The sequence below is a fragment of the Lampetra planeri genome, chromosome 27, assembly GCF_965212315.1.
Source record: "Lampetra planeri chromosome 27, kcLamPlan1.2.h2, whole genome shotgun sequence".
Taxonomy (NCBI): Eukaryota; Metazoa; Chordata; class Hyperoartia; order Petromyzontiformes; family Petromyzontidae; genus Lampetra; species Lampetra planeri.
In genome coordinates this window covers 5,501,183-5,528,057 of record NC_136133.1, presented here as the reverse complement: position 1 = coordinate 5,528,057, position 26,875 = coordinate 5,501,183, and the positions used below count along the sequence as shown (strand labels likewise).

Below are 26,875 nucleotides of genomic sequence, written 5' to 3'. Positions count from 1 at the left end.
GCCTCGTCCCCCCCCCCCCCCATGTGAGTGACGTCACCTAATTAATTGCGGGGGGGGGTCCATTTGGAAGACGTCACCTCTTTATTATTGTGGGGGCTATTCGATGTGGAGTGACGTCACCTGCTCATTATTAATGAGAGGGGGGTCCATGTGGAGGACGTCACCTGTTCATGAGTATTAATGAGGGGGGCTGGCCGACGTGGAGTGACGTCACGCGCGGGACACACGGACATTCTTGGCTCATCGTAGTAAATAAATACATCGGTGTGACGTAACAAAGTAGTTGTACTTCTGTTCCCGTGCTTAATTTGTGTTTCGATGATTTACCTACGAAAGACATGTGGTCACGTTTTTCACCCCCAGAAAGGACATCTCGCACCCCTTGGGGGTGCGTGCACTCCAGGTTAAGCACCACTGTTCTAATTGAACTGTCTTACATCTATTAGTGCAATATTACTGAAGGGCAATCCATCCTACAGACATGGTACGTTCCCCACCCATCATCATTTCTGTGTTGGCCACACAACTCGACCAGTGACGCGCGGTGAGGTCAACGGCTGGGGAGGCGCTGGCTAGTTATTTTCGTTGAACCTATCTACGTGATAGGTGCAAAGAAAATAACAAAAAAAACTACGACGTTTCGATCGCAACACAAGCGGTCGTCTTCAGGAATCAGAAGGGTCAAGATCTATCTACGTGACTTTACCGAAAGACCCCGGGAATATGAATGATTGCAGTCACGAAAGCTTTAAGTCGAGATGTTACGATTACCCATTGTTATGGTAATCAGCTGTTTACGATGACAGGGGGAGGGCAGGAGGGGAGGGGAGGGGGAAGAAGGAGGGAGGAGGGGGTGGAGGAGGAGGGGGAAGGCGAAGGATGGGGGGGAGGGAGGATGGGGGTGGGGGGAGGAGGGGAGGGGCAAGAGGGAGGGTGGAGGAGGGGGAAGGATGGGGGGGAGGAGGGGAGGGGCAAGAAGGAGGGGGGAGGATGTGGGGAGGAGGGGAGGGGCAAAGGGGATGGGGAAGGATGGGGGGAGGGAGGATAGGGGTGGGGGGATGAGGGGAGGGGCAAGAGGGAGGGTGGAGGAGGGGGAAGGATGGGGGGGAGGAGGGGAGGGGCAAGAAGGAGGGGGGAGGATGGGGGGAGGATGGGGGGAGGAGGGGAGGGGCAAGGAGGAGGGTGGAGAAGGGGGGGGAGGAGGGGAGGGGCAAGGAGGAGGGGGGAGGATGGGGGGGAGGGAGGGGGGAGGATGGGGGGGGAGGGGGGAGGATCGGGGGGAGGGGGGAGGATGGGGGGGAGGGGGCAGGATGGGGGGAGGAGGGGAGGGGCAAGGAGGAGGGGGGAGGATGGGGGGGAGGATGTGGGGGAGGGATGATGGGAGTGGGGGGAGGAGGGGAGGGGGAAGGAGGAGGTAGGAGGGGGTGGAAGGAGGGGGATGGATGGGGCGGGAGGGGGTGGGGGAAGGAGGGGAGGGGGAAGAGGGAGGAGGGGGGTGGAAGGGGGTGGGAGGGGGTAGGAGGGGGTGGTGGGAGGGGGTGGTGGGAGGAGGAGGGGCTAAGCAGGTAAGATGGGGAGGGGCTAAGCAGGGAAGATGGGAGGGGCTAAGGAGGGAAAATGGGAGGGGCTAAGGAGGGGGAGGGGCTAAGGAGGGAAGATGGGGAGGGGCCAAGGAGGGAAGATGGGAGGGGCGCTAGCAAGGCCCCTCCCCCGCTGTCTGTACTGAGGGGGCGGCCCCTCCGCTTCGAGGAAGTCGGCAGTCGGAGCGCGGCTCGAGAGAGACACCATCGCCCGGTCCGCGCCGCTGTTCCAGCAGCTCCCTTCATCCTCATCCTCCTCTCTCCTCCGATGGTTCTCGTGTCCACGGAGTCTGAGAGTCAAACACAGGTACGCAGCGAGCAGCAGCAGCAGAAACAGTACCGGCCTGAGCGACGTTTCGTTATTACGACACCTTTCGAACACTCCGGGTGTAGATTGCCGCCTTCATATCTCCGCCAGCCGATTTCGAATCGTGCCGTGTCATTGTTCACAACACGCCCGGACTATTGGGGGGCTTTGTTTGACGGCAGGTGTCCTCGCACACCGCTGGTGGAAGGGCCTCCACAAGCTGCCGAGAGGAAGCTCCGTCGTCCTTCTCATGGAGAGGCCAAACGTTTTCACCCAATTCTCCCACGCTCTTAACCATGAAAAATTGCAGTGTTCATGTTTGTTCGTGAAATTAGTGATGAATATATTCGTCAATGAAGTGGTGGAGTTTTTGTTGCTGCTGTTGTTGTTGTTGAGGTTGTAAGATAACTAAGAGTGGAGGAAAATCATTAATCTTGGTTGGGACAACCCACCAAACACAAGAGCACACCGAGACATACAGGGTGCATCAAAAATGTTCTAAAACTTCTGAGAATACCACAGGTAAGATGTGCTTCCTCCGAGCTCTGGAAATCACCTGGAGAAGATTCCAGGCATCTGTTGACAATGATGGCGAACAAGTAGAGACTTTTTGGTGACTTTTTGAAGCTATCAACGTACATGTTACAGTGAATTATTCATTTAAAACGGTAGTCCCATAAAAGTTTTAATATTTTTTAAGCACCCTGTATTAACGACTGCAATCTAAATGAAAACGCACACTCAGTAAGGTTATTAGCGGCAGGCGGAAGACGAAACGTGAAGATACACAGTACAACCCTGGCTAGCTGGACTGAGAGTTCGCTACAGAGGAGGCATTTGGCCTACTTTTCCATGGCCATGGTCTCACGTAATTGATTATGAAATGAAGTGACGAAAATATTGGTCGACAAAGTTTCGATTGAGTTAACGATGGATGATGAGCGGACGAAAATCATGAATCGGCTACGACTTACCTTAACCCGAGTATTGCCTCATGACGAGACAAAATTAATTACTTTGAATGAAGACGTAAAGATAATTCAGTAAAACCCTGGCTAGCTGGACTGAGAGTTCGTTGCAGTGTTCGTGAAATTAGGTGTAATTCCAATGGATTGCAGGCGGTGGTCGCGGATTCAGTGCAGACTGCAGCTGGCAAAACATCAAAGGCAGGGGCTGGGAAGCTTTTTTCTGCCAAAGGCCATTTGGATATTTTTTAACATCATTCGCGGGCCATACAAAATTATCAACTTAAAAATTAGCCCGTGAAATTTGGTCAAACATTTAATTTACTCACCCCTAATGCGATGGCAGGAACTGTTTCTCTTTGGCGAGGCGTGTGATGTTAGCTGGTATTGATGATGTTGCTGCTACTCGCAACTGCTTTTCCAGGTTTGCGCCTAGATTTGTTGAATTTCGAGGCCCGCCTGCGGTTGCCTTGGCAGGGCCACACCAAATTGGCAGGGCCACACCAAATTGGCAGGGCCACACCAAATTGGCAGGGCCACACCAAATTGGCAGGGCCACACCAAATTGGCAGGGCCACACCAAATTGGCAGGGCCACACCAAATGATTTCGTGGGCCTCATGTGGCCCGCGTGGGCCGGACGTTCCCCACTCCTGATCCAAGGGGACGCTCTCTACCAAGGGGGGTTGTTCCACAATGAGGGTAGCTAAAGAGCGATGCGGTGAATAATGGGGGGGGCGGGGGGGTGGTACGGAGAGGGAGGTGAGTGGATACGGGGCATTGTGGGGGGGGGGGGGGCTAGGAATGTAGGGAAGGAATGGGGGGCCAGGGGGGGAGAGAGGTTTAGGGGGGGGGGGACACTTGAGGGAGGAGCGGAGACTCGACAGGTAGCAGAGTGCTTCTCGCTGCTTGACGTGGAGGGGAAGTTTGTTCCAGTGGTGGGGAAAAGGAGCGGAGATGGGGGGACTGTGCACAAGGAGACCGGTGGGGGGGGTGAGGAGTAGCGGAGAGAGATTGAGAGCGTCGCGGGGTGGGAATGGAGGGGGGGTTGGCACGGAACGAGACGGGGGAAGCGACTTCCAGGGGGCCTCCAAGCCTCAGGCCGCGCGTGGTGCGTGGCCCAAGACTTTCGAAGGAAGTTGAACGCCAGGGCCCTCAGTGCGCACAGCGCAAGCTGACCACGAGGCCCTTGGTGTTTAAAGAGTAAGCTGACCACTAGGGCCCCCAGGCCCCGCATCGCTTACAATGTGAGGCGCCTCGTGCTTCAAGCGTGAGCTGACAACTAGGGCCCCCAGGCCCCTCGGTGCTTACATTGAGCGTAACACCTGGGCCCCTTGGTACATATAGAGTGCATGCTGAAAACGAGAGCCTTTTGGAGAGTCCAGTGCTTCTGTACAACAGAGCCACTCGTTGACACGCTACAATACGCTGTGACATGATACAATATTCACCAACAAGTCAGTTCATTCTGCATAACAGGACAGTTTGAAGGGCGTCGTATTATGGCAAGCCATTCGTTATTTGACTTACCGTAACTAGCTATCCCTTTATTTTAGCTAGCTGCGCATGTTCCCTAGTTAGCTGCCCATGTGATTCAGCTTGTTAACAGAAATTAGTTCGCTAGTTATCATTTTTGCCAGCTAGCTGCGCTTAAACCAAATTAGCTGCACTAAAAAGCCAGCTAGTGAGACTGAGCGCTTGTTGTTTGTTGAGAACTACTGGTAGTAATAATGATGACAGCAGCACTGTTGTCAGCTGTGAGGAAGGAACTAGCACTATTTCAGTTTCAGTAATGTTGTCATTCCCCCAGAGCCATTCTTTGAAAGCAAACCCTCAACAGCTAATGGTATCCAATAACCATCATTTCCACCTCAGGAGCAGTTGGGCGGTTTACAAGAATCAAATCAGCAACAAAGCCATTCCTGGTGCTATGTGGTCACTGACCCTGCATTATGGAAAAGCACTTCCAGTGACATTGTTAAGTCGGTGCTTATTGAAAGAGGAGCAGTCCCCTTCCAAAACCGCAGTGAATAGTACCTAGCTTCAGTCCGAGATAGAGCGTTTGGTGGAAAAACTAGAAATTTCAACAATGAACTTCTGAACTGTATATTGCCAAATGGGCAGACGGTTTCTAGACAGTGGCTACTGTACTCACCCTCAAAAGGTGGCTTTAGTCAGGGGTTTAGTGACTGGAAGAAAGAATAGGGAAACGCGAAAAGAGTGCAGAACACAGATCATGCATGCATCTTGCACCAACGGACAAAGGGCAGTGCTATAGATTAGGCCTCGGCAAGGTAAGGTAAAAGGTAAAAACAACGAGGCTACCTTTATCCTACCTTTTATCTTACCACAATACAATCACTGTGTCCTTACCTTTTACCCTTTAGTGAGGAAAGGTAAAAGGTCAAAAGCAACGAGCCTACCTTTACCCTACCTTTTACCCTTACCCCATACAAATTACCCGATTACAGGGTAATTACTGGGGGGTACTACACATGAAAAAGGTTTATAACAGGTAAATGCTAGGTAGAGCGCTTTATTCATCTATATATATAAAATGGAAATTTGTGAATATGTGTGTCTGTTCGAAATCTTTAGCATACTTCCTGACATGCAACAAACTTTAAATTTGGCATGTGGGTAGCTTCCAGACTGTACACAATGCAAAAAAGTATAAAAATAGACTTTTGGATATTTTTTTGGGAGGGGGCACAATAATGGATATATTTTGCACAACAAGTGAGCGGTGACGTCACATCTGTGATGTCACCCTCATGCGGCAGCGTCACGCAGTGTGCCTGCTGACGTCACGCATCCCCCCCCCCCACCCTCCGCGTAGGCCGTGTATTAATCCAAAACAAGAATCTAAGTCCCGGGCGAAGCCGGGTAGTAAAGCTAGTATAGAATACTCTCGATGATTCCAATTTTAAATGGAGGTCACAGACTGCGCTTTTAGCGAGCGGTAAACAAGGTGTTTACCGGGTAATACTTCACGCTACCTTTACCCTACCGGGTAATTCTTCCTCGCTACCTTTACCCTACCCTTTACCTTACCCCTTGGCATGTCGACACCTTTACCCTTTTACCCGGTAAAAAGGGTAAATTACCTCACCTTGGCGAGGCCTCCTATAGATGCAGATCTCATGCAGAAACTTGATGCGGAATGTAAATACTGGAGGGACATTTTGAAAAGAGTTGTAGCAGTGATCAAGTTCTTGGGTGAAAGAGGACTCGCGTTTAGGGGAGATGGGTCAACCCATAATGGTAATTTCCTTGGCATCCGAGAATTGCTATCACAATTTGACCCATTCTTAGCTGAACATATTAAAAAGTTTGGCGGAAAAGGAAGAGGCGCAGTGTCCTATTTGTCATCGACAATATGTGAAGAACTCATTGAGCTAATGGGTCAGAAAAACTCTCCAAACAATAGCAGATGAGATTCGGGATGCCAAATATTTTTCAATAATTGTTGACTCCACCCCAGACCTGTCACATGTGGACCATTTGACGTTCATATTCCGGTTTGTCAACAGCAGCAGGAATGTGGTGGAACGATTTTTGGGTTTTGAGCCAATTGAGAGTCGCACTGGTAAAAGTTTAGCTGACTGTGTGACTTTGATGGTGGAGGGCCTTGGGATGGACCTCTCAAACTGTAGAGGTCAGTCATATGACAATGCAAGCAACATGTCAGGAAAATACAATGGGCTATAGGCCCACCTGAAACAAAACAACTTCTGATAAAGTATGTGCCTTGCGCAGTGCATTCATTTAATTTAGTTGGTGTTAACACCTTAGACGGCAGTAGCCCCAGAGGCTGACGGGTCTTTTGAAATGTTGCAGTCACTGTAGACATTTTGCTCTTCATCCACACACAGATGAGGGAAAGTCTTTTGGAAGACAGATGTCAGACTGACATTAAAATCGCTGTCCAGTACTCGGTGGAGTGCTCGGGCAGAGTCAACCAAGGCACTGTGGAGAAATGACACCCCCATTAGAAAGGCCTTCGGTGGTTTGTGCAATGATGATAATGAGAAAAGAGATACTCGAATTCAGGCCGCTGGATTATGTGCTAAATTGGACGACTAAATTGCTTGTATATGTGTTCTGTAGAGGGACGGATCACGTTATGGATGCTTCTTGTCCTGCTTATTTAAATTGTTTAATATAGGCGATAGAAATTCCTGCAAAATCGTTACTTTTGGACCAATCTTAAACAACAACAACAACCAACAACAACAAGTATACAAAAATAAGAATCGGTTTTTACCCTTTCTGACAATAAAACAGGCGTTAAGATACTCTTTGGGTCTTTCGGTAAAGTCATTTAGATAGAAAAATGATTTTTAAAAATCACGACGTTTCGATCGCAACACAAGCAATCATCTTCAGGTGAAAACAATGTTCAAACACCAAATAGAAACCTTTTGCTAGGAATCAGGCCCGCATTAACCACACTCTTGAGAGCCGGCGGACACCGTGCGGTGTGTTACAAGTTGAAAATGATTGTCGTCGGGTTCACGGTTAAAAGTTTGGCCCATTATTTTGTTCGAGCTATTTGTCGGCACGCCCTTCACGGCGTCTCTGTTGGCGACTTGAGCGAGCGACCGTGAACGGCAGTCGTGTTTCCGGCTCAAGTCGCCGTGGTTACAGGCGTCGGGGATGCTCGCGGCGTAGCGTCAAAGTAAATGTGTACAGGTCCGGTCGTTTATGTACCGGGCGTCTGTTAAAAAGAGGTTCATAGCTCATTGGATTCCTCCAGTCTAAGTAAAGATGCTGATTGATTATGAAGTCCAGCGCCTAACCGATATACCTTGAACCAGAGTAAACCCTACTTTAGCGGTATACAATCAATTGTACAGGCATGCGTGCGGACTCGTGTGTGCAGGATGTCAGTACGTACGGGCAGGGTTGCGTTTACAACTTTTCAGTTTTTTTAAGAAGCTGCCGGCACGAGCGAAAGGTCAGACGTGGGGTCAAGAGCAACGCGCGGGTGCAACCCCGTAAGCGTGTGGCGAGAGCTTTACCCCACACAAACTGCTAAAACCTACGAAGTAGTACAACGCCTCCTATCTACAGGCATCAAACCCCCGGTGACTCCGTGTGGGCGACCTATCGCACAAGTGCCCCATTATTGCATTGGGAAACGATTGCATTCCCCGCCCCTGCGCTAAATAATGCGCGGCGAGACGCTGCATGTACGCATTCGTGCGCCAGTTCTTTGACAACTGCTTTTTGTGTTTAGTTTAGTTTGTCGTCCTTCCCTGCCCCCCCGCACCTCCGATTTAGCACGGTTGGCTACGTACGGTGCGAAGGAAGTTCAACGCACGCGCGCGCACAACGTACGATCGCGTCGCATCGCCCTGCCACTCCCTCCCCTCGCACAGACAGCCATGGAGGACGATAGCGGTGGCGGCGGGAGCGGCGGCGGCGGGTGCGGCGGTGGCAGTGACACCGGCGAGCCCGGTGGCCCGGGGGACAGCATCCTGTCGTTTAAGGACGAGACCAAGAAGGTGCTCGAGATGTTCCTGCGTCGCAGCCTGAGCGCGCCCGAGGAGACGGCGGTCGGTCGCGTCGGTGGCTGCTACCACTCGGATTACGACCACCGGCACCAACGGTGCCATCGCCGGCGGCAGGGCAATGGCTCCGTCGTCAAAAGAGGTGGGCGGCGCCGGCGGCGTGTGCGCTCTCCGATCGCCGCCGGGTTACGGTAACTCTGCTGTGCTTGCGGGAGAAGTCCCGGAGGATATGATTGTCGACAAACTTTTGCATTTGGTCGTCGCGTTCAAACGTGTTCCTCCCGCCGTTTTGGGACCGTGAGGCGGAAGGGTGGTGCGAGTGAGGCCGTGCTTTGTGGTTCTTCTCACGGTTGTCATTATTATTTTATTCTTAAAAGGCCATCCTGAGTGCGATCATCTTTTGACTACTACACTAGTTGCTAAGGTGCCGAATTCGGAAATAAACGACAGGGTGTACGTACGTGTGTTGAACTTCTTTCGCGTCGTACGTAGCCAACCGTTTGCTTAATGGGAGAATAAAGTTCGACTTGAAAGTCGACGTCGCTTTTGCGCTCGCTGGTCCACGTTTGTGTTTCCCATGGTGTGGGTTTATTGGGTTTGCAAGTCCAGCTTTGTGGGTTCGTGGCCGAGGTCTATGGGTTGATAGTCTGAGCGTCAGGATTCTCAGTTCGGTGTCTGCAGCGCCTAGGGTGCGTTTATGGTGCAGCGTGTGCCGGTCGACCCTGTGTTCATGTGAAGTGCACCATGAACACCCGCCTAATTTAAAGAAGGTGCTGTCGTTTTGAAAATCGGGATAAATATGCATTTAATGTTTTGTACCGTGGACACTTCTTACTGGTTCGTCCATCTCAAAATTGTATTGATGTAATAACGTCCTGTGCTCCCTAACGAATCGTATTGTGAAGAGCGCTATATTAAAGAGAAGTTTTGATAGATCGGTTGACACTGGGAAGGTTTAAATGTCTCTGTGCATGGCTCTTACCACAAACGTCTTTTTATATGAGAAATTGTGAATAGAGACAGTCCCCGATTTATGAACACCCAACTTAGGAACCGGCCTTCCATGAAATATATTTTTCAACGTTGACTTAAAACGCGAACTCACAATTGAAAAACTGTGGAACTATTTTGTTCAGCGGAGCGATCCTCCGCGAGGTGTAGTGAGTCGGCCTCGCCCTGGGATTGAGCGTTCGCGTGTGTGCGTGTGTACACAATCAGTCCAGGACACGGTGGACGGCGAGCGGAAAGACGAATTCTACGAGAAGGTGGCGCGGCAGCTGGAGCGTTTGGCAAATCAGCATCAGCTGCGCACAGCACAGTCTCACGACGTGGACTCGTGGGTATCGCCCGATGGGGTGCCCAGACCCCTGCCAGGGACTCCCATCGAGGGGTGGAGGATCACGCCTGAGCCTGGCCCACCACCAGGCGAGCCACTCGCACGCACGCGAGTGGAACGTGTCGCGAAGCCCACCCCGTCGCCGGAGAGGACGCTCTCGCGCGTTTCGGCGAAGGATGACAGCAGGGTGCCGAGGAAGGACCACAAAGTGCCTGCCGGTCAGTGTCTGGTGTTGCTTTCGCCCGCGTGTGTGTGTATTTTTAACTTCTTTCGCAACGCACGTAGCCAAACGTGCTAATCGGAGGTGCGGGGAAGGACAACAAACTGAACAGAAAAAGCAGTTCTAAAGAAATACGTTTTTAATCTAGTTTTAAAAGTGCACAGCTCCAGTGGCTTCCGAATATCAGAAGGAAGAACGTTCCAGACGTCCTCAGAGGCGCGTCTGAAAGCGCGCGATGCAGTGACCGTGTGTTTTCGACGGCTTAGCCAAAAGCCGCCGGCTGCGAGGATGACCGGAGTTCGTGGTGATGATGGTTTCTGCTCCTTGTCGAGATCGGCAAGGCATTGTGGTTCGTTTGTGGCAAGCGTTTTGTGTGCGTGTGCAATGAGCGTGACCTTGTAAGTGCGACCTTATCGGTTGTGATCGGCGAATGCGATGACGACGACGTTGCAGGCACCAAGAGCGGTTCCACGCCGAGCTCAACGCATCGCGATTGCGTGGAGGTGGACCCCGATTGGATGGAGACGCACGAGAGGATCAACAACGCCGAGGAGAAAAAGCACGGATTCAAAACGCGCATCAAAAAGCTCATCCGGTTCGTGGTGGGGCAGGGGGGGTGGGGGGTCAATAGTTGACGATTGTCTGGGAAGGTCAGGAGTTCGGAGGCCGCCAGAGCGAATGGTTAGGGCCGCGAGACGGGCTTTGTAACGTTTTAATGATTGCGATCAATTGTTACGCTCCCGTGTTAGATTTTTTTAAGGCGTTGTGCATCGTTTAACTGTTCATCGATTCCAACGAAGGTCGAAACTGCAGTGTATTTACCTTCGATGAGTATCGCCAGCGGGTTGTCGCACGCTTACTACAACCGCCGTCTCTTGTTGCCCGCATCACGTTGGCACGAGCCTTGGCGAACGCGACGGTGTTCGATCGGACGCAGGCGGCAGTTTTTCGCTCGTGTCCTCCCGGCAGCTGGGAAAGTTTCAAGCACGGCAAGAAGAAGAAGAAAAAGAAGGAGGAGGAGGAATCGGCGGACATGATGGTGGAGCAGGGTTGGTCCGACCGTGACGAGGAGATGCTGAGGGGTCATGCTCGCCGGAGGGGGGTGCCCCTCGGCGAGGCGGAGGGCGAGGTGGAAGAGGAGGAGCGGAGGAAGAGTCCGCCGTGGCCTGGCACGCCGCAGCAGTCCTTGAGCGGCAGCGGCTCCGGCACCGGCGTTCGCAGCGGCAAAACCAAGTGGTGAGGGTGAGGCTCGAGAGACCTGGAGTTGAGCAGCGGTTATTGTACGAGTATACATTGCCGTGTTGAATGCTGCCACCACGGTGGAGTGGTCGGCACGCTGGACTTGCAGCAGTACGGAGGTTCGTCGGTTCGATCTCCCGGTGTGGCAGGTGGAACGACACACGCCTGTAATCCGGCACTGGGGAGGCAGCGAGGGTTGGTGGATTGCGGAAAACCCTCATCCTGTCTAGAATTTCATAGAGCGCTTTTGTCAAAGCGCTTTACAAGAATAAAAAATGCTACATTAGTCTTGGCAAAGGGATGGGGTTTGAGCTTCAGGGAGGGTGATGAGAGCGAAAGCGAGGGGCGAGGTTAGGAAGGGGAAGGTGGAGGATGGTTAAGGTTTTAAAGATGGGGACAGGAAGTAGTAGAGGGATACGCTATTAGTCTTAAGGGAGGAACAAAAACTGGTGAGTGCAGTTGCCTGTTTTGATGTAAAGTGGAAGTTCAAATCCAAATGGAGGGGGGAGCCAGGAGGGAAATGAAGCGGAAACGTGACTGAGCACGGGGGGGGTGGTGGGGGAAACGCGTAGTGAGGGATAGCAGATCGTCAACGCAGGGGTCAAGTTTGGACATAATAAGAAATAAGAGAGACGCGAGATCGGGTGGGGCAAAATGTCGCGAAGCCTCTTCCGGTGGGGGTGTCGAGGAGATGGCGGTGTAGCAAGTGCACAAAATTGCCATTTGGTGTCAATTGGGTCCACTGTGCTCGAGGGTTTTTTCTCCGGCTCCTCCGGTTTCCTCCCACGCGCACAATAAACAGCTCATCCATTCGTTTAACTTCTGCGACCGCAGTAGAGGTTTTCGGGTTAGATCGCGTAAACGTAAATGTGTCGTTAAACCCGCCACCACCCGACACGGCCAACTAGTAAGGGTTGCCACGTAAACAGAACGTGGCCAATTCGTCACTAGTACAGCACTAGTGTGTAGTGTATAGTGTAGTGTATAGTAGTCTATAGTGTAGTGTATAGTGTAGTATACTAGTACAGCACACCGGTGTGTTGGAGAGCCAAGCCACAACATTTACACACTCTGATTACGACGCTTCGCCAGTAATTACAACTAGCTTCATCAGATTTATGGAGATTTTCGATGTTGTTATCCACTCAATCGTCTGTTCAGAAGCAGAGTGGATCTCATCCGTTCCTCCTTTAAAAGAGTGAAGGCGGCAGCGGCTGCTGGGTGTTTACGACGTGGGTCGACGGTTTGGCATTCGTGGCCGCAACACTCTCAGGCGCCAGTGCATCCAGTGGCTGCATCGGCCACGCGGCCCGGTTCCCCGATTCGGTTGATAGTCGGTTGATGGGGGTCGGGGGCTGTGGAGTTGGAACGAGGCGAGGGTGGTCACGCGCGCCGTGCAAAACTTTTCACAGGATCGGATTCTTCTCGTTGAGAAGGAAATCCAAAGCGGCCGTTCCCTCTGGTGAGCCCGCCCCGACGTCCCCTCGGCCGTCCACGCTGCCGCTGAAGAACATCTTCCGGCCCAGCAAGAAGAAGGGGCATAGCGCTGGTAAAGGCCCCACCCCCCCCACCACCCTCCCCCGTGTCTCTTGTCAACATACTCTTCCGAAGAGATAGCTGCTCGAGCCGAGCTCTAAATGCTCTGATACTTTGTACCGTCTTTGTGCTGTTCGCCTTTTGGCATTCTCTGTGGTCTGGCACTGGCTGATAAGACTAGGCCCTAAAGAAGGCTGCTGTCTCAGGTGTAGGCCAATCAGTTGAGCGTGTTTGTTCGCATGTTTTGCCGCAAGTGCGTGTGGTTAAAGCAGACTTGCTGCCGGGCAATAGGTATCTCTTTGGTGCTTGAACACCTTAACGGCTACTGTTTTATTGCCAGGAAGGATAACGCCTATTCTTATTTTTTCATCATTTTGATACTGGCAAAAAAGTCCCGTAGACAAACCACTGATATACTTTATCATTTATCTGTGTGTGTATATCTCCACTCCCACAACCCCACATTGGTGATGGGGCAGTTGTGGAGAGAGTGGAAAGTTTTCCATACCTGGGCAATGTGCTCTGACCGGCTCCATTTTGACAGCAGAGGTCTAACTCTGAGTCAGTCGAGCGGCATTATATTTTAATCGGCTGCGTAACGCTGTGTGGAAGCTCCCTGGCCTGTCGCTCCACACGAAGCTTCGGGTCTTCTCGGCCACGATCATGCCCTCCTTTATGCTTGCGAAATGTGGACCCCCCCTAATGGAACATCTTAGCCGGTTAGAAATAATAAGGCTGGCCTGCCAACGATCCATCCTGGGTTTAACCAGGCTGGATTGTGTGAGGCGCTCACAAATCCTTGAAAGATCTGGAAAAAGTCTCATCAGTGAGCTCCTCCGGCAGGCAAAGCTGCATTGGCTGGGTCATGTAGCCCACATGCCCAGCCACCACATGCCTAAAAAGCTTTTGTTCGGCCAGATAGAGGGGGCTAAATGGGCGCGGCACGGGCTAGAGAAGAGATGGAGTGATGTAGTACAGGAGGATGTAGAGCTGTGTGGACTTGCCGATGACCGGTACCAGCGGTGTCAAGATCGGCCTCTGTGGAGGAGGTTCGTGAAGGATGCTACTGGGAAGTTCGAGGCAGTCGCCCTCCAGCAACAACGGAGGGCAGAGGAGCGACGCTCACAACAACGAGCTGAGCGCCGGGCGGCTAAAACACAGCAATTTGGCACAGTGGAGGGCACAGGTGGTGCATCGGCTAGTCATCTCAGTCAGTCGAACCATGGCACCTGGGTCTGTCCCGTGACCTCCTGCCAAAGGGCGTTCAACACTTCACGTGGCCTCAACGTGCACATAGCCTGGCACAAGCGCCGTGCTGACGTCCCCGCCACTTAGTGGCGAATGGAAGTTGTTGTGTATATCTGTGTGTGTGTATATAGAACACACAAACCACCACGATAAGGTTATGATCCTTCGGTGGGGTATATATGTATCTGATGCGTGTGTGTGTGTGTTTATGTGTGCGTGTGTGTGTGCGTGTATATATCTGTGCGCGCGCAATCAGTCCAGGAAGCGGTTGACATCGAGAAGCCCGAAATCGACGACAAAGTGACGCGGCAGCTGGAGCGTCTGGCAAACGAGCTGTCCACGGCACAGTCCTTGCACCTAGAATCCGATGGGGTGCCCGGACGCCCGCCGGGCACTCCCGTCGAGGAGCGGAGGAGCACGCTCGAGCCTGGCCCACAGCTCTCCGGCCCCGTACAATCCGTCGAGGATCCCAGACCGTCGCCGGGAAGGACTCTGTGGCGCGCGTTGGCGATGGATGGCGGCAAGGAGCCGAAGACGGACCACAAAGCAGCTGCCGGTCAGCACCCGGTGTTGGTGTGTGTTGGTGTGTGTGTTTGTGCGGTGTTGCTGTGTGTGTGTGTGTTTGTGTGCGCGCGCGTATGTCCATAAATGAGTGCGGCGCTCGCCAGCCAATTCGGTGTTGGGAGTGCAATTGCCCCAACGTTTGCGGATCGCTCTCCAACGTACCAGTGTGATGCAGCAAACAAAACTAATTGTTTGTGTTCGTTCACCTCATCTGGCCTCCCTCCGTCTCCTTTCACGTCCCCTCTCGTCCGCTTCATTCCCAATCTCCTCTCTGTCTCTGTCCTTCCTTCTCCCTGCGCCCAATCCCCGTGTCTGGTCCTTCCCCCTCCTTGCGTCACTCCACTGGAATCAACTTCCCCTGTACGTTGAGCAGCACCGCCCATAGACTCAGCACTGTTCATATACTCAACGCTGTTTTTTCCTGGATTTTTCTGTTGCGCGTAGTCAAGAGCCGCATGTCTCACAGGGCTATACCTCATAAATGAAACTGAAATGAAACTGCACCATAGACTCAACACCACCCATAGACTCAACACTGCTCGTAGACTCAACACTGCCCATAGACTCAACACTGCCCGTAGACTCAACACTGCCCATAGACTCAACACTGCTCGTAGACTCAACACCGCCCATAGACTCAACACTGCCCGTAGACTCAACACTGCCCATAGACTCAACACCACCCATAGACTCAACACTGCCCATAGACTCAACACTGCCTGTAGACTCAACACTGCCCATAGACTCAACACTGCCCATAGACTCAACACTGCCCATAGACTCAACACTGCCCATAGACTCAACACTGCCCATAGACTCAACACTGCCCATAGACTCAACACTGCCCATAGACTCAACACTGCCTGTAGACTCAACACTGCCCATAGACTCAACACTGCCCATATACTCAACACTGCCCATAGACTCAACACTGCCCATAGACTCAACACTGCCCATAGACTCAACACTGCCCATATACTCAACACTGGCCATATACTCAACACTGCCCATAGACTCAACACTGCTCGTAGACTCAACACTGCCCATAGACTCAACACTGCCCATATACTCAACACTGCCCATATACTCAACACTGCCCATATACTCAACACTGCCCGTAGACTCAACACTGCCCGTAGACTCAACATTGCCCATAGACTCAACACTGCCCATAGAATTGTAGAGGTGCTAGACACTCTATTCGGTAACCTGCGGGGCCACTATGTATTCGAGGGGCAATGCAGAGTTACCGCTCTGGGACCAACGGCCGGGGTCAGGGAGAGGTGAGAGCGGATCGTAAACACGGATTCCTGCCAGACCAACGGCCAGGGGTCAGATTAGGTAAGAGGATCGAAAACACGGTTTGTAAAGAACCAATCGGAGGGTCCCACGAGGGAGGTGTGATTGGATAAGGACCGTTACACACGGGTATAAAAGGGCGAGCGCGGGGACGCCCGCCAGTGCTCCTCACACGAAGACAGAAGCCCGGCTGAAGAAGCTAGGACCCTGGACCAAGCCTTCCAGCTCTTCTAAGAGCTGAGGCTCAGTGTCACCAGTGAGTGGTCAAAGGGGAGAATAGGTTCTGGCAGGCAGGACCCTGGCTCCCCAGCCGTCCAGCTCTTCTAAGAGCTGAGGCTCTGCGCGACCAGTGGTCAGGGGACCCACCGAGCCAGCGGTGGGTCAAGCTAGCCTCCCCTAGGTCCCAGCCAGAGGACGCTAGGGTAGCGGGCAGACTGGGAATAGCTCCCGCCAGTTTGGAGGCTGTACCTCCCTAGGCTAGCAGTCAGAGCCGCGTAAAGGCCCCGCTAGGTACGGAGGCTCTACCTCCTCAGGCTACGGGTGAGGGAACCGTATATCCCTCTGTGAGTGGATAGGGACTGTGTCGGAGGAAAGACAATAAACCAGTGTGTGCCTTAGAAGAAGCTTATTCATCTGTTATTTACAACACTACAGAATCAACACTGCCCATAGACTCAACACTGCCCCTGTACACGAAGCAGTCCCTCCCTAACCTCTTTTAGTTCCTCTTTTAAAGCCTCACCTCTTCTCTACTGCCCATTCTCTTCCTCATCCCTCCCCTCGCCCCTCCACTCCTTCCCGTCCCTCCCCTACCCTCTTGTAACCCCTACGTACCCTTCTATCCTCAGCCCTTGCATGCCATCTAAATTATGCTTTTATCATAACGTTTTTTTTAAATCTATGTTAAGTACATTGAGTAAAGGCACTCTGTAAATATGAAAAGACAAGCTAAGACGAGATCTATTTGGCCGTGTCAGGCGTGCAGGAGGTCAGGGGTTTGATCCCGACCCTGACGCCTGTATGTTTGGAGTTTGCGTGTTCTCCCTGCTGTCGCGTGGGCTTTTTTCTCCAGGTCCTCCGCGTTTTTCTCTCCACGTTTAGAAACGTGCATTGAGATTATTGAGATTATTTTGCTGCTACGAATGTCCACATGATGGGCCACTTTTTGTGGAGCTATCATTTGTGGGCAGGTCTCTTTTGAACAATAAGTCAATACCTCGGTGGGCTTTTGTCTGGCAGGATGGTTTAGTGTTGTATTTGCATGTGTTTGGATGATTTGTTTACCTTTCTTGTACTTTGCGCTACTATCGTGTTTTTGTACTGTTTGTTGTTGTAACGTTATTACCCCTTGCCCCTACTGGACATCTGTGGAAAAAAAAGATCATAGCTCATCGGAGGCCTCCCCCAGTCTCAATAAATATTCTGATTCTGACATCGGCGTTGTACTCGCACGGCCATCTCACCCCAACGCATCCATTACGTTCGTGTGCTTTGCGTGTGCGTTCGTGTGCTTTGCGTGTGCGTTCGTGTGCTTTGCGTGTGCGTTCGTGCTTTGCGTGTGCGTTCATCGTTGCGCGTGTGTCTTTGCGCAGGCTCGGCGGCGGCGGCGGCGGCAGCGAACAAGGCGGAGCTGCAAAACGAGACGGAGCTGATCGCGGAGCTCGTGACCCTGCTCGGATTAAGTGGCGACGCCCTCGAAAAGCAGGCACGCACGCGTGCGCGCACGCGTGTACACAGATCCCACGCACGTACTCCCGCCACATGGAGTATTCCAGCACGCACGCGTGGCTCCCGCCAGCTCCTAAACTGCTCTGTCGTGTGCGGAGGGGCGGTTGTTATCGCCACCCCCCCCCCCGTATTATTAATGCGATGTCGGAAGAAGTCGATCTGCACTCGGGCCCTTGATGACCATGACTGTGTCCGGATCACCCTCAAAACTCAACACCATCGAATGGCATTTTCAGACAGTCTCCGAGTTACGATGGTCCGACTTACGATATTTTGATCTTACGATAGCGATACGACAAAATTGTTAATTATTTAAAATTTCGCGCGGCAGGCAAACGCAGCAGCGTACGAGGTACGATACTGTACGTTAGGAAGCTGCCGGGATGTACGCATCTCCCGCCTTGTGTGATGCAGATAGAAATGTTTCCTGAAAAAAACTTTCTATTAAATTGCAGTTCATATAGGTAGGCTAAGAATTTACCTTGTTTTTTTACCTTACATTTTACTGTGCAATACAGTATTGTAATTAATAAATACATACAGTATATAGTTTATACAGTACGGTACTGTAAATTGCTCTGTTTTGCTAAATTATCACCATTCTTTAAGACTCCTGGGTAGGCGAGGCCATCTTCGACTTACGATGGGGTCATCGTAACGCATCTCCATCGTAAGTAGAAGACTGCCTGTAATGCATAGAGTTTGGATACAATTCTGTAAATTGTCGCATTTAACAACAAATTCCATTACAGCTACAAGAACATATGTATGCATATTGAACTTTCGCACTGTACGAAAGACGCGTATGAAAGAATTTCAACATGGATACACGCCAGAGGTCGCAAACGGGTTTTGATTCCTTACCCGTACCCGGCCGCACCAGGGTCGCAAACGGGTACCCGTACACGTACCCAGCCGGGTAAGGGTAGCCGGGTATCGGGTAGGGTACGGGTATCGGGTACCCGGTTGCGGCCTCTGATACACGCGCTTCTATGTTTTGTGCAGATATATTTCATGAGCGGTTTCCGTGTGGTCCTCCATTCATAGGTGACCATCGAAATATAACTGAGAAATATAGTGGCCGATTGACGGCAGTGAGTGATAGAGATGGGCATCCGTAGAGCTGCCTGCCGATCAGCTAGACACATCTGCTCACATTTACTTTGTGGCGACCTAAATCAAGAAGAGCCCAAATGCAGTCCTTCCAAAGCTGGTGTTTTTTTGCACAACACACGCAGGCTGAGTTTGTTTTACACGTGTTAGTCACGTGCTTTTATGGTTTTACAGCCTGCACTTTTCTTGTCACAATGGGGTCTTATCGTCATCGTTTACAGATTTGACCTACATATGTTCAAGTTTCAAGTTCATTTCAAGTTCATTTATTAGGTATAGCCCTATGAGCCATTCGGCTCTTGAATCGGGTGCAACCGCAACAAACAAAAAAACAAAAACATGAACAAGAAAACATCTTAAAGTGACTATGTGACTAAGTGCAAACAGAAAATCCAAGAAAAGACAGCAAAATATTGCAGAAAAAACACCGTACACCAACGCTGTGTGCACAAATCCCAGTGGGATGCAAGTCAAACAACAACAACCACAAGACAACTTAGATTAAGGCCATCAGTCTAACTCTGTACTACAACAAACAAACATGGCCAAACCAAAAAACTTTTCGAAATCACCAAAATAAAGCCATGAAAGCAACGAATGTGATCATAGGAACTGTGACGGAATTTTCACAATTAACGACATAAACAACATGTACTACCAAAACCCTGCAGCCATAGCTGGCTGCATGAGTCACTCCACAACAGCAGGAGCATCAGTCGGAGTATCATAATTTTTCAATGCACCTTTAAGATCAGCACACTAAATCAAAACACAGGTCATATTTTGCAGCGATCATCCGGAGCGAAATATTTTATTTTAGGCCACTGAATAGCACTGGCAGCTAGGGGTGTAACACTCCTCTAGAGCAGTTTTGAGTGAAGATCTCATAGGTAGTGACTCAAGTTGCAATTTATTGGCAATAGCATTCCAGACCCTGGGGGCATCAATAGTGAAGGCCCTTCCACCGTGCTAATCGGAGGTGCGGGGGAAGGACAACAAACTAAACGCAAAAAGCAATTCTAAAGAGACGAGTTTTCAATCTGGATTTAAAAGTGCATAGCTCCAGTGGCTTCCTCATCGGAAGGCAGGAGCGTTCCAGAGGGCCGCAGAAGCGCGTCTGGAAGCGCTGCACGATGCAGGTGATCGTCTCTGTTCGATGGCTTTAGCCAAAAGCCGCTGCCGCCGCTGCAAGGATAACGACCGGAGCGTCGCGTGGTGATGGTGGTTCCTGCTCGACCAGATTAGAAAGGCATTGTGGTTGATTTGTGGAAAGAGCTTTTGTGTGTAATGAGTGCGACCTTTTGTCATGTATTCGTTCGGACCTTCTTTGTTAATGGCTCATGTTTATGGAGAGCGGCAGCTACAATTTTACATTTGAGGTGGTTGTTTAGCAAGTTAATTGCGTACGGAGTCGTGGAGTGTAGACAAATGGCTCCTTCGTACGACATGATACATGATGAAGGCGTACATTCTGCCTGTTTTTGTTACGTGTATTCTCCACAACGACGCTCGTGATTTACGTATTGTAATAGGGAATGTTTCGAACATGTAAGCCGTAAATATGGGCAATAGTAGGCCGTTGTTTTGGCGGTGGCCTTAGCTCAAGTCCCAAAAGCTGAGACGTACCCACATTTATATTCATTATAATCGTACACAAAACTTCATTATCATCGTATCCAAAACTTCAAGGCAGACAACAGCAACAGCACATGGTGCAGAGGATTTTGTAAATGTGAAGGGCGTTGGTGAAAAAAATGGGGCAATGAATGTGGCTAAACAGGAATGATTGGCTAGTGTTGGAAAACCAGTTTCATAACCTAGCTCGGGTGGATACAGTGCAGGAATGCTTCATGAATATATAAAGATGTGTATGTCTGTGTATGTCTGTGTGTGTCCGCGTGGGTGGGTGGGGAGGTTGTGGAGCGGTTTTAGCGCGCTGTTATGAGCCCGCCAACCCGAGATCAATTCCGGGCCTCGACTTGGTGGAATCATCCTTAGACGATTACCCGATGGTGTGCTGATCACCTCCACCTCGCGTGCCGTGCCGCCCTGCGCAGGTGCCCTCTTATAACAGCACTCGCGTGTGCGGTAGTGCAGCGGTAATGCAGCGGTGAGCGCGTGTGCGGTAGTGCAGCAGTTAGCGCGCTGCACTACGAACCCGGCGACCCGGGTTCGATTCCCGCTCACGGCCAACACCGAAGACGATTATCTGAACCAGTACCTGGGCCTCACCTAGGTTGACTCAGCCTCAAATTAGTACCTGGTGCGGTGTGTAAACATTGCTACTAGGGAGACAAAGGCGGTCGGGCGGGGTGCTGGCCACTCACCCACCCCCTCCTGTACCGTTCTGGCCTTCATAGGTGCTCGCTAACAGCACTTGCCCCAACAGTCTGTCTAGGCTATACGTGTGTTCGGTTTGTTGGCCTACACCCGCACCTCCGAATTACCACGGTTGGCTACGTATGGTGCAAAAGAAGTTCAACATACATGCATGCAGGTGAAAGCTGGTGATACAACCTCAGGAATGTATTTGTGCTGCCACTCGGAATGGAACTCCCTCTCCTTTGTGCCATCTTCACCCTCAATGCTGCGCTCGGAATGCACTAATTTTATAGCCTATGAAACGAATGTACTTAGGGGGGGAACAATATACGTACGTTGAAATTCCTTCGCAACGTACATAACCGACCGTGCTAATCGGAGGTGCGGGACAAGGGAGCGAGCTGCACTTAACTCTCGTTGCGTTGGCAACATTTAAACCATGACAATCATAATAAACTTCCACTTCTCTCTTTCCCGACGACGACTACCGTTGCAGATCCAACAGGACGTGGACATGCGCAGCATTTCCTACATCTTTTTCTGCAAATTCATCAACGCGTACATCACGGCCGAGACGCAGGACACCACCCCCAGCCCGGAGGTCTGTCGCCCGGTCCACGTTCGCGCCGCCGCCGCCGTCGCCACTCCCAACAAATCTCCCGCCACGGACGTCGTCGATTCGAGCGTCGTCGCCGCCCCGGTGGTGGCCCCCGTGGTGGCTCCGGTGGTGGCCCCGGTGGTGACCCCGGTGGTGGCCCGGCAGCCGACGCCCGGTAGCGACGCATCGGTGCGGCCGCCGGAGGTGTTGCAGATCGCCTTGGCGATGGACCTGACCAAGAGGATGGCTGGAATAAACCAGCGGGCGGTGACGAGGATCATGGGCTTCGGAGCTCAGTACCTGGAGGAGAGGTTTTCGCCGTGGATTATGAAGCAGGGCGGCTGGGTGAGCCATGTGCACGCGCGCGCACACGCGTACGACCAACGTCTAGAAAGTATTTATCGATGTCCATTATTGAGACGCCCTCCCCCACGACCGTCCCCCACCACCACCCCCCCACGGCACGTGCAGGGTGGCCCAAATGTCAGGACAGCCCTAAAGATCCGGCGTATATCCACCGTATAGCCTTAACAGGATGTTGGAGAAAGTGCCGTTAGTGATCAAGGGGGGTGGGTGGCCAACACCACGCCCGACCGCCTTTATCTCCCCAGTGGCAATGTTTACACAGTGCACCAGGTGCTCATTTGAGGGTGAGTCGACCTAGGGGAGGGCCAGGGCCGGTTCAAATAATGGTCACTGGTGTTGGCCATGAGCGGGAATCGAACTCGGGCATCTGCCTCGCACCTTCTTGAATTGCTTAACCCGATTCCCAAAAATATAACGAGAACATTATTCTTCACATCTAGCATAACTCCAATAGCATTTATGCAAAGTTAATAGCAAATTTAGTACAAGAAAATTCAATTTTCAGGTATGTGGATTTTATTCTGTTTGTTTGTAGGGCATGCCGTGCCGGTGTCATGGTCCAAACTTGCTAAGCAAATAAATAAAAGCCCCACAAATTACTCTATAAACTTTATAGCAATTATTGTCCTCCACTGGGGGAACATTTAACAGGCTTTCCTGGGTAACGAAGCGTAAATAACACAAATAATACGTCCACCTGTCATCTAAATCATGGATCTCACTCTCATTGACTATGGTAGCAAGTTCATCAACTAGTCCATAACTAGGACATCTTATTTTTGTAGGAGGTACATTGACGGTGTCGATATATTGTACATCGGTGTTACTTAGCGTTATTTCTCATTAGCAATGCACCCTTCACATTTTTGTCACGTAGTCGCAGACAAAGTGGAATTATTACACCACTAGCTTGTTTGCCCGTCCAAGGACGGGTGTTTATTGCAGTAAATCTGAAATAATAGAAAAATTGTTCAGCTCATGATTAATTATTAAAGAGCGGGGTTGCCCCATGTGGAGTGACGTGACCCGCTAATGGTTATTGGGGAGGGGTGCGACATGTGGAGTGACGTCACCCGCTCATGATTATTAATGAGGGGGGGGGGCTCATGTGGATTGACGTCATGCGCAGGACACACACACACACACACACTTGGCTCATATTAGTAATTCCTGTTGCGATGCTTCCAGAATAATCGATGCTAATGTCAGCCGACCAGCGGAACGGGCCAAGTTTGGTGTTGATCACAATTTGAACGTGCTCATTGCCAAACGGTGTGAAAAGTTGTAAAGAAATAATAATCCAAAAAAATAAATCCGTTTTTCTTCCCCGCAGCACAACATTTTGGATCCCGACAGCGTCTCGGAGTACGAAGTCGACTGAAGTTTTCACAAGTGGGATGAAAACACTCCTGTAATTACGAAAAGAAGGGGGGGGGGGGGGTCAGGTGTTTGTTAGCGCACTGTATGTATGTATGCATGCCTTTGTCGGAGGGAAAATGTATCACTGGTGATGGGAACACCGAGGTCAGATGCTTTGGCACCTTGGTGTCTCCACATGTTTGCAACGCCCCCGCTGTGCCGTTCTTGCAACGGTTAGCGATGGACGTACAGTCTGTTCTCCTGTAAACGCGTGTTGTTTTCACCACGTGAATTGGGTATCACGCGATGAATGTACTCGGGAACACTTTTTCACAACGCGGATGCGAATTGGATCTAACGCGAGGTTGGAGTAAGCGGTTGTTCGGCTGCCTCGGCGTAGCATCTCACGGGGCGGGATACTGCTGGATGCTTCTAGATGCTACCCACGCTCCTCAGTCTTGGCTCGGCCTGCGTATGCATCCCGCACGTCATCGCCGACCGTGCTTTACCCTCTGACATGTGTTTCGTTATTATAACGCGAGATTTTTCCATAACGCGCGGTGTTCCTCAGGAAACGGGACCACCACCGCGTTCTAGGAGAACAGCCGTGTCACTCCGAGTGCCGATGCCACGTGCCAGTGAGCCGCCGGCCATGGCGGTGCTGAGCGTTGACAAATTTCTTAAGTGATGGGACGCGCTTCACGGATATGCGGCACATTGACCGGATGTGATGAGAGAGGACCCCCAATTATTTAAATGCAAATCAACCTGCTGCTGTGACAATTTTTTTGTTTGTTAGATAATTATAATCGAATTTTGTGTTCACTTGGGTGCATTTTTTATGCCAAGGCTCCTACATAATGCTCCGAGGGAATGAACCAAAGTTTTGTCAAACTTGTATTTTGTAATTTTCTTTTTACATTCACGGGGAAGCCATGTTTTTACTAAAAAGTTCAAGTTAATTCCGACCAGCGCGTACCGAGTTGCCGCGCCCTCGGTGATGTCCACGGTGCGTTTGTGGGAATTCTTACATCGATTTAATTTTTCTAAAGGAAAAACTGCTGCAGGGACAGAGGCCTTTTTACTTGAAATGGTTTTCAACGGGACACTGTGAATGCACCACGACTGTTTGCGGATCATGCCACTGAAACTCGTAAAAAAAAAAACTAATACAGCCTGTGTTTTGAACGTTGTTGGGATCTTCCGTGCTATTAGTCGTCCGTGCCTTAATACTACGTTTACTACTGAACATAATGTTTGAATGCGTTTGTACGTGGCATATGGGTGTAATATAATTTTAAAATAAATACTGTATTGCACGGAGCAATGAGATTGCAAACTCTGCGACGCTGCTGTCGGTCGTATTTTTGTTGTTTTACATCGAGGCTGCGACGAAAGACCCCAAAAGTGACAATCGGACGTAGGTTTCTGTGGCACGGAGGCTGTGATTTATCCATCACCTCCGGTGGTCGACGAGACCAGCGTTATAGCCCGCCCGAATCCATCGATGAGTGGAGCGTTTTTACGTTGCTATTTTCTTTTCCCCCACCACCATGGCAAACACGGCCATGGGAAATGCCTTCAATTATATTGTGATTATCGCTGTTTTATCAAAGCGTTATTTAAATATGACCACCTGTTGCTTCAATTTTCAGGAGTATAATTGGGAACGTAGCCACCGCTATTTCGGGTTAATTCGCATCCGCAACGGTGAGGCGAAATATCCCGAAACGCTGATTAACGTGTTTCTCGGCATACTTCTTGAAGGGCTGTCAGCTTTATTATTAAGTCGTCAAATTCGCTCAAACTTAACCGTTGACTTTTATCCCACAATGGCGATGCATATTTAATTAGCTTTAATTGGTGTGGGCTTATTAAATTATTTCTCTCCTCGCTTATCAATGCATGAAGGTTCCACTTTTGTGTTGGGTAATCGCGCAAGTGTTTGTAAATGTTAAAGCTGGATTACGATGTTGATGGAACGTATGTTCAACCAAAAAGAACGGAAAAGGCAACTAACAAAAATGAACTTTACACGTGCTTTAATAACCCAGTGGAAGAATTTCTTTTTTAAATGTTGATATTTTTTTTTAATGTTCAATTTTATTTTTTTAAATGTTGCTTTTTTTTAAATGTTGATATTTTTAATGTTGATATATTTTTTTTATGTTGATTTTTTTAATGTTTTTTAAATATTTTTTTATGTTGATATTTTTTTAATGTTGATATTTTTTTTTATGTTGATATTTTTTTTATGTTGATATTTTTTTTCCACACAAACTTCACGCAGCGAGCTAATTGCGTGTGACGGCGAAACTGACGCGAATTACGGTTAAAGGGACTCGACTCGACACGAATGTCAGTCCAACTTTTGGTCGAGCAACCAAACACGGTGAAAGCTTCCAGAGTCGATTCACGCGATGCGAACGACAAACGCTGAAATGCTACACGTGTTCAATTTCAACGCATTGCACTGCATTGGTGTAAAGTGTGTTGGGCATTAATGAGGTAGTCGCGAAATTGTTGAGCTGAATTTGCGATCTGTTTTACATGTGTGAATTGTGTTGAAGTAAAATGTGACCCCCTCACCGAGTAGAGTTTGCTAAGAATGCCCTATTCCATACCTGTCAACCCCTTACCAGTGCTCTGCCTTATTACAGACCAATTCAGACCTTATTGGTCACCACGTGACCCTTATAAATCTCAATGTTCATCCTATAAAGTCCCATCACGAGGGAGAAACACAAACAAATCGATTTTTTTTGCACGTTTTGAAACGGCTGTACGCCGTATGGACCTGCAAACTCAATTTCCCTGTACTGTACAAGAATATGGGGTAAACCGTATGGGTTGACAGCTCTGCTCTTGCTACCAGACTAGTGGATGAATGGCTTGGAGTACACGTTCAACCTCCATCCACCTCGTATATAAAACTAGAGCATTATTCTTCTTCACATCTTGCCCAACTCTAATAGCATCTATGCAAGTGAATAGCAAATTTAATACAAGAGAATAACATTTTCAGGGATGAAGACTTTTCGTTTATTTGAAAAGTACAAAAAAAAGAAAACTAGTAATGTTTCATATCGAATGTTTAACTTAGTTTTTACCTAGCCAATGGACTCAACACGGGTGACAAATTGGTGAGAATGTCATTGGTATGTTTTACACTTGAAAATGTGAGCATGTTGAAGAAGAGTGGGTGGTGGTTGATGGTGAATGTGTTTTTTTACGATTATAATTTTTCATGCTTTTATAAAAAATAACATTTATATTAAAAAAATGCCTTCTGATTCAGAGGCACAAGTACAGGGTGTGTACGGCATTTCCAATTAAAATGCATCGCGTACAAATGACAAACTGTCGTGCTTTTTTTTCGGAGTTGACTGCGAGAATTTGGAGGCACAACGAGCGAATGTCAAAAGGCCCACACCCAAGTCTCTCCGTTACTCGATCTACGGATCCATTGCGGGTCCGTCACTTGAGAATGAAAGACACCAAAGCCTAGTCTCGGAAACCGTGACAGTGCCTGAAGTTCACATCCAGTCGATCATCGATTGACAGGCACAGCGATTATCCG

At 50.1% G+C, this 26,875-nt stretch overlaps 1 protein-coding gene across 1 annotated transcript; it reads left to right on the top strand.

The window, feature by feature from the left end:
* The first annotated feature begins 1,617 nt into the window (after positions 1-1,617).
* On the top strand, positions 1,618-26,648 carry BCL2L14 (BCL2 like 14). Its single transcript, XM_078607036.1, has 10 exons — positions 1,618-1,887; positions 8,236-8,509; positions 9,586-9,921; positions 10,377-10,518; positions 10,893-11,159; positions 12,575-12,711; positions 14,203-14,502; positions 17,402-17,514; positions 21,469-21,915; positions 23,270-26,648. The coding sequence occupies exons 1-10, from the start codon at positions 1,618-1,620 to the stop codon at positions 23,315-23,317; spliced, it is 2,334 nt and encodes a 777-aa protein (XP_078463162.1). The 3' UTR covers positions 23,318-26,648.
* The last annotated feature ends 227 nt before the right edge of the window (positions 26,649-26,875 follow it).

Bases quoted from the DNA above. Each gene is read 5' to 3' on its own strand.
- BCL2L14 (XM_078607036.1), top strand. From the start codon at position 1,618: ATGGGAGGGGCTAAGGAGGGGGAGGGGCTAAGGAGGGAAGATGGGGAG. The intron at 14,503-17,401 runs GTCAGCACCCGG...GTCTTTGCGCAG, and splicing joins GGACCACAAAGCAGCTGCCG to GCTCGGCGGCGGCGGCGGCG. The intron at 17,515-21,468 runs GCACGCACGCGT...CTACCGTTGCAG, and splicing joins GCGACGCCCTCGAAAAGCAG to ATCCAACAGGACGTGGACAT.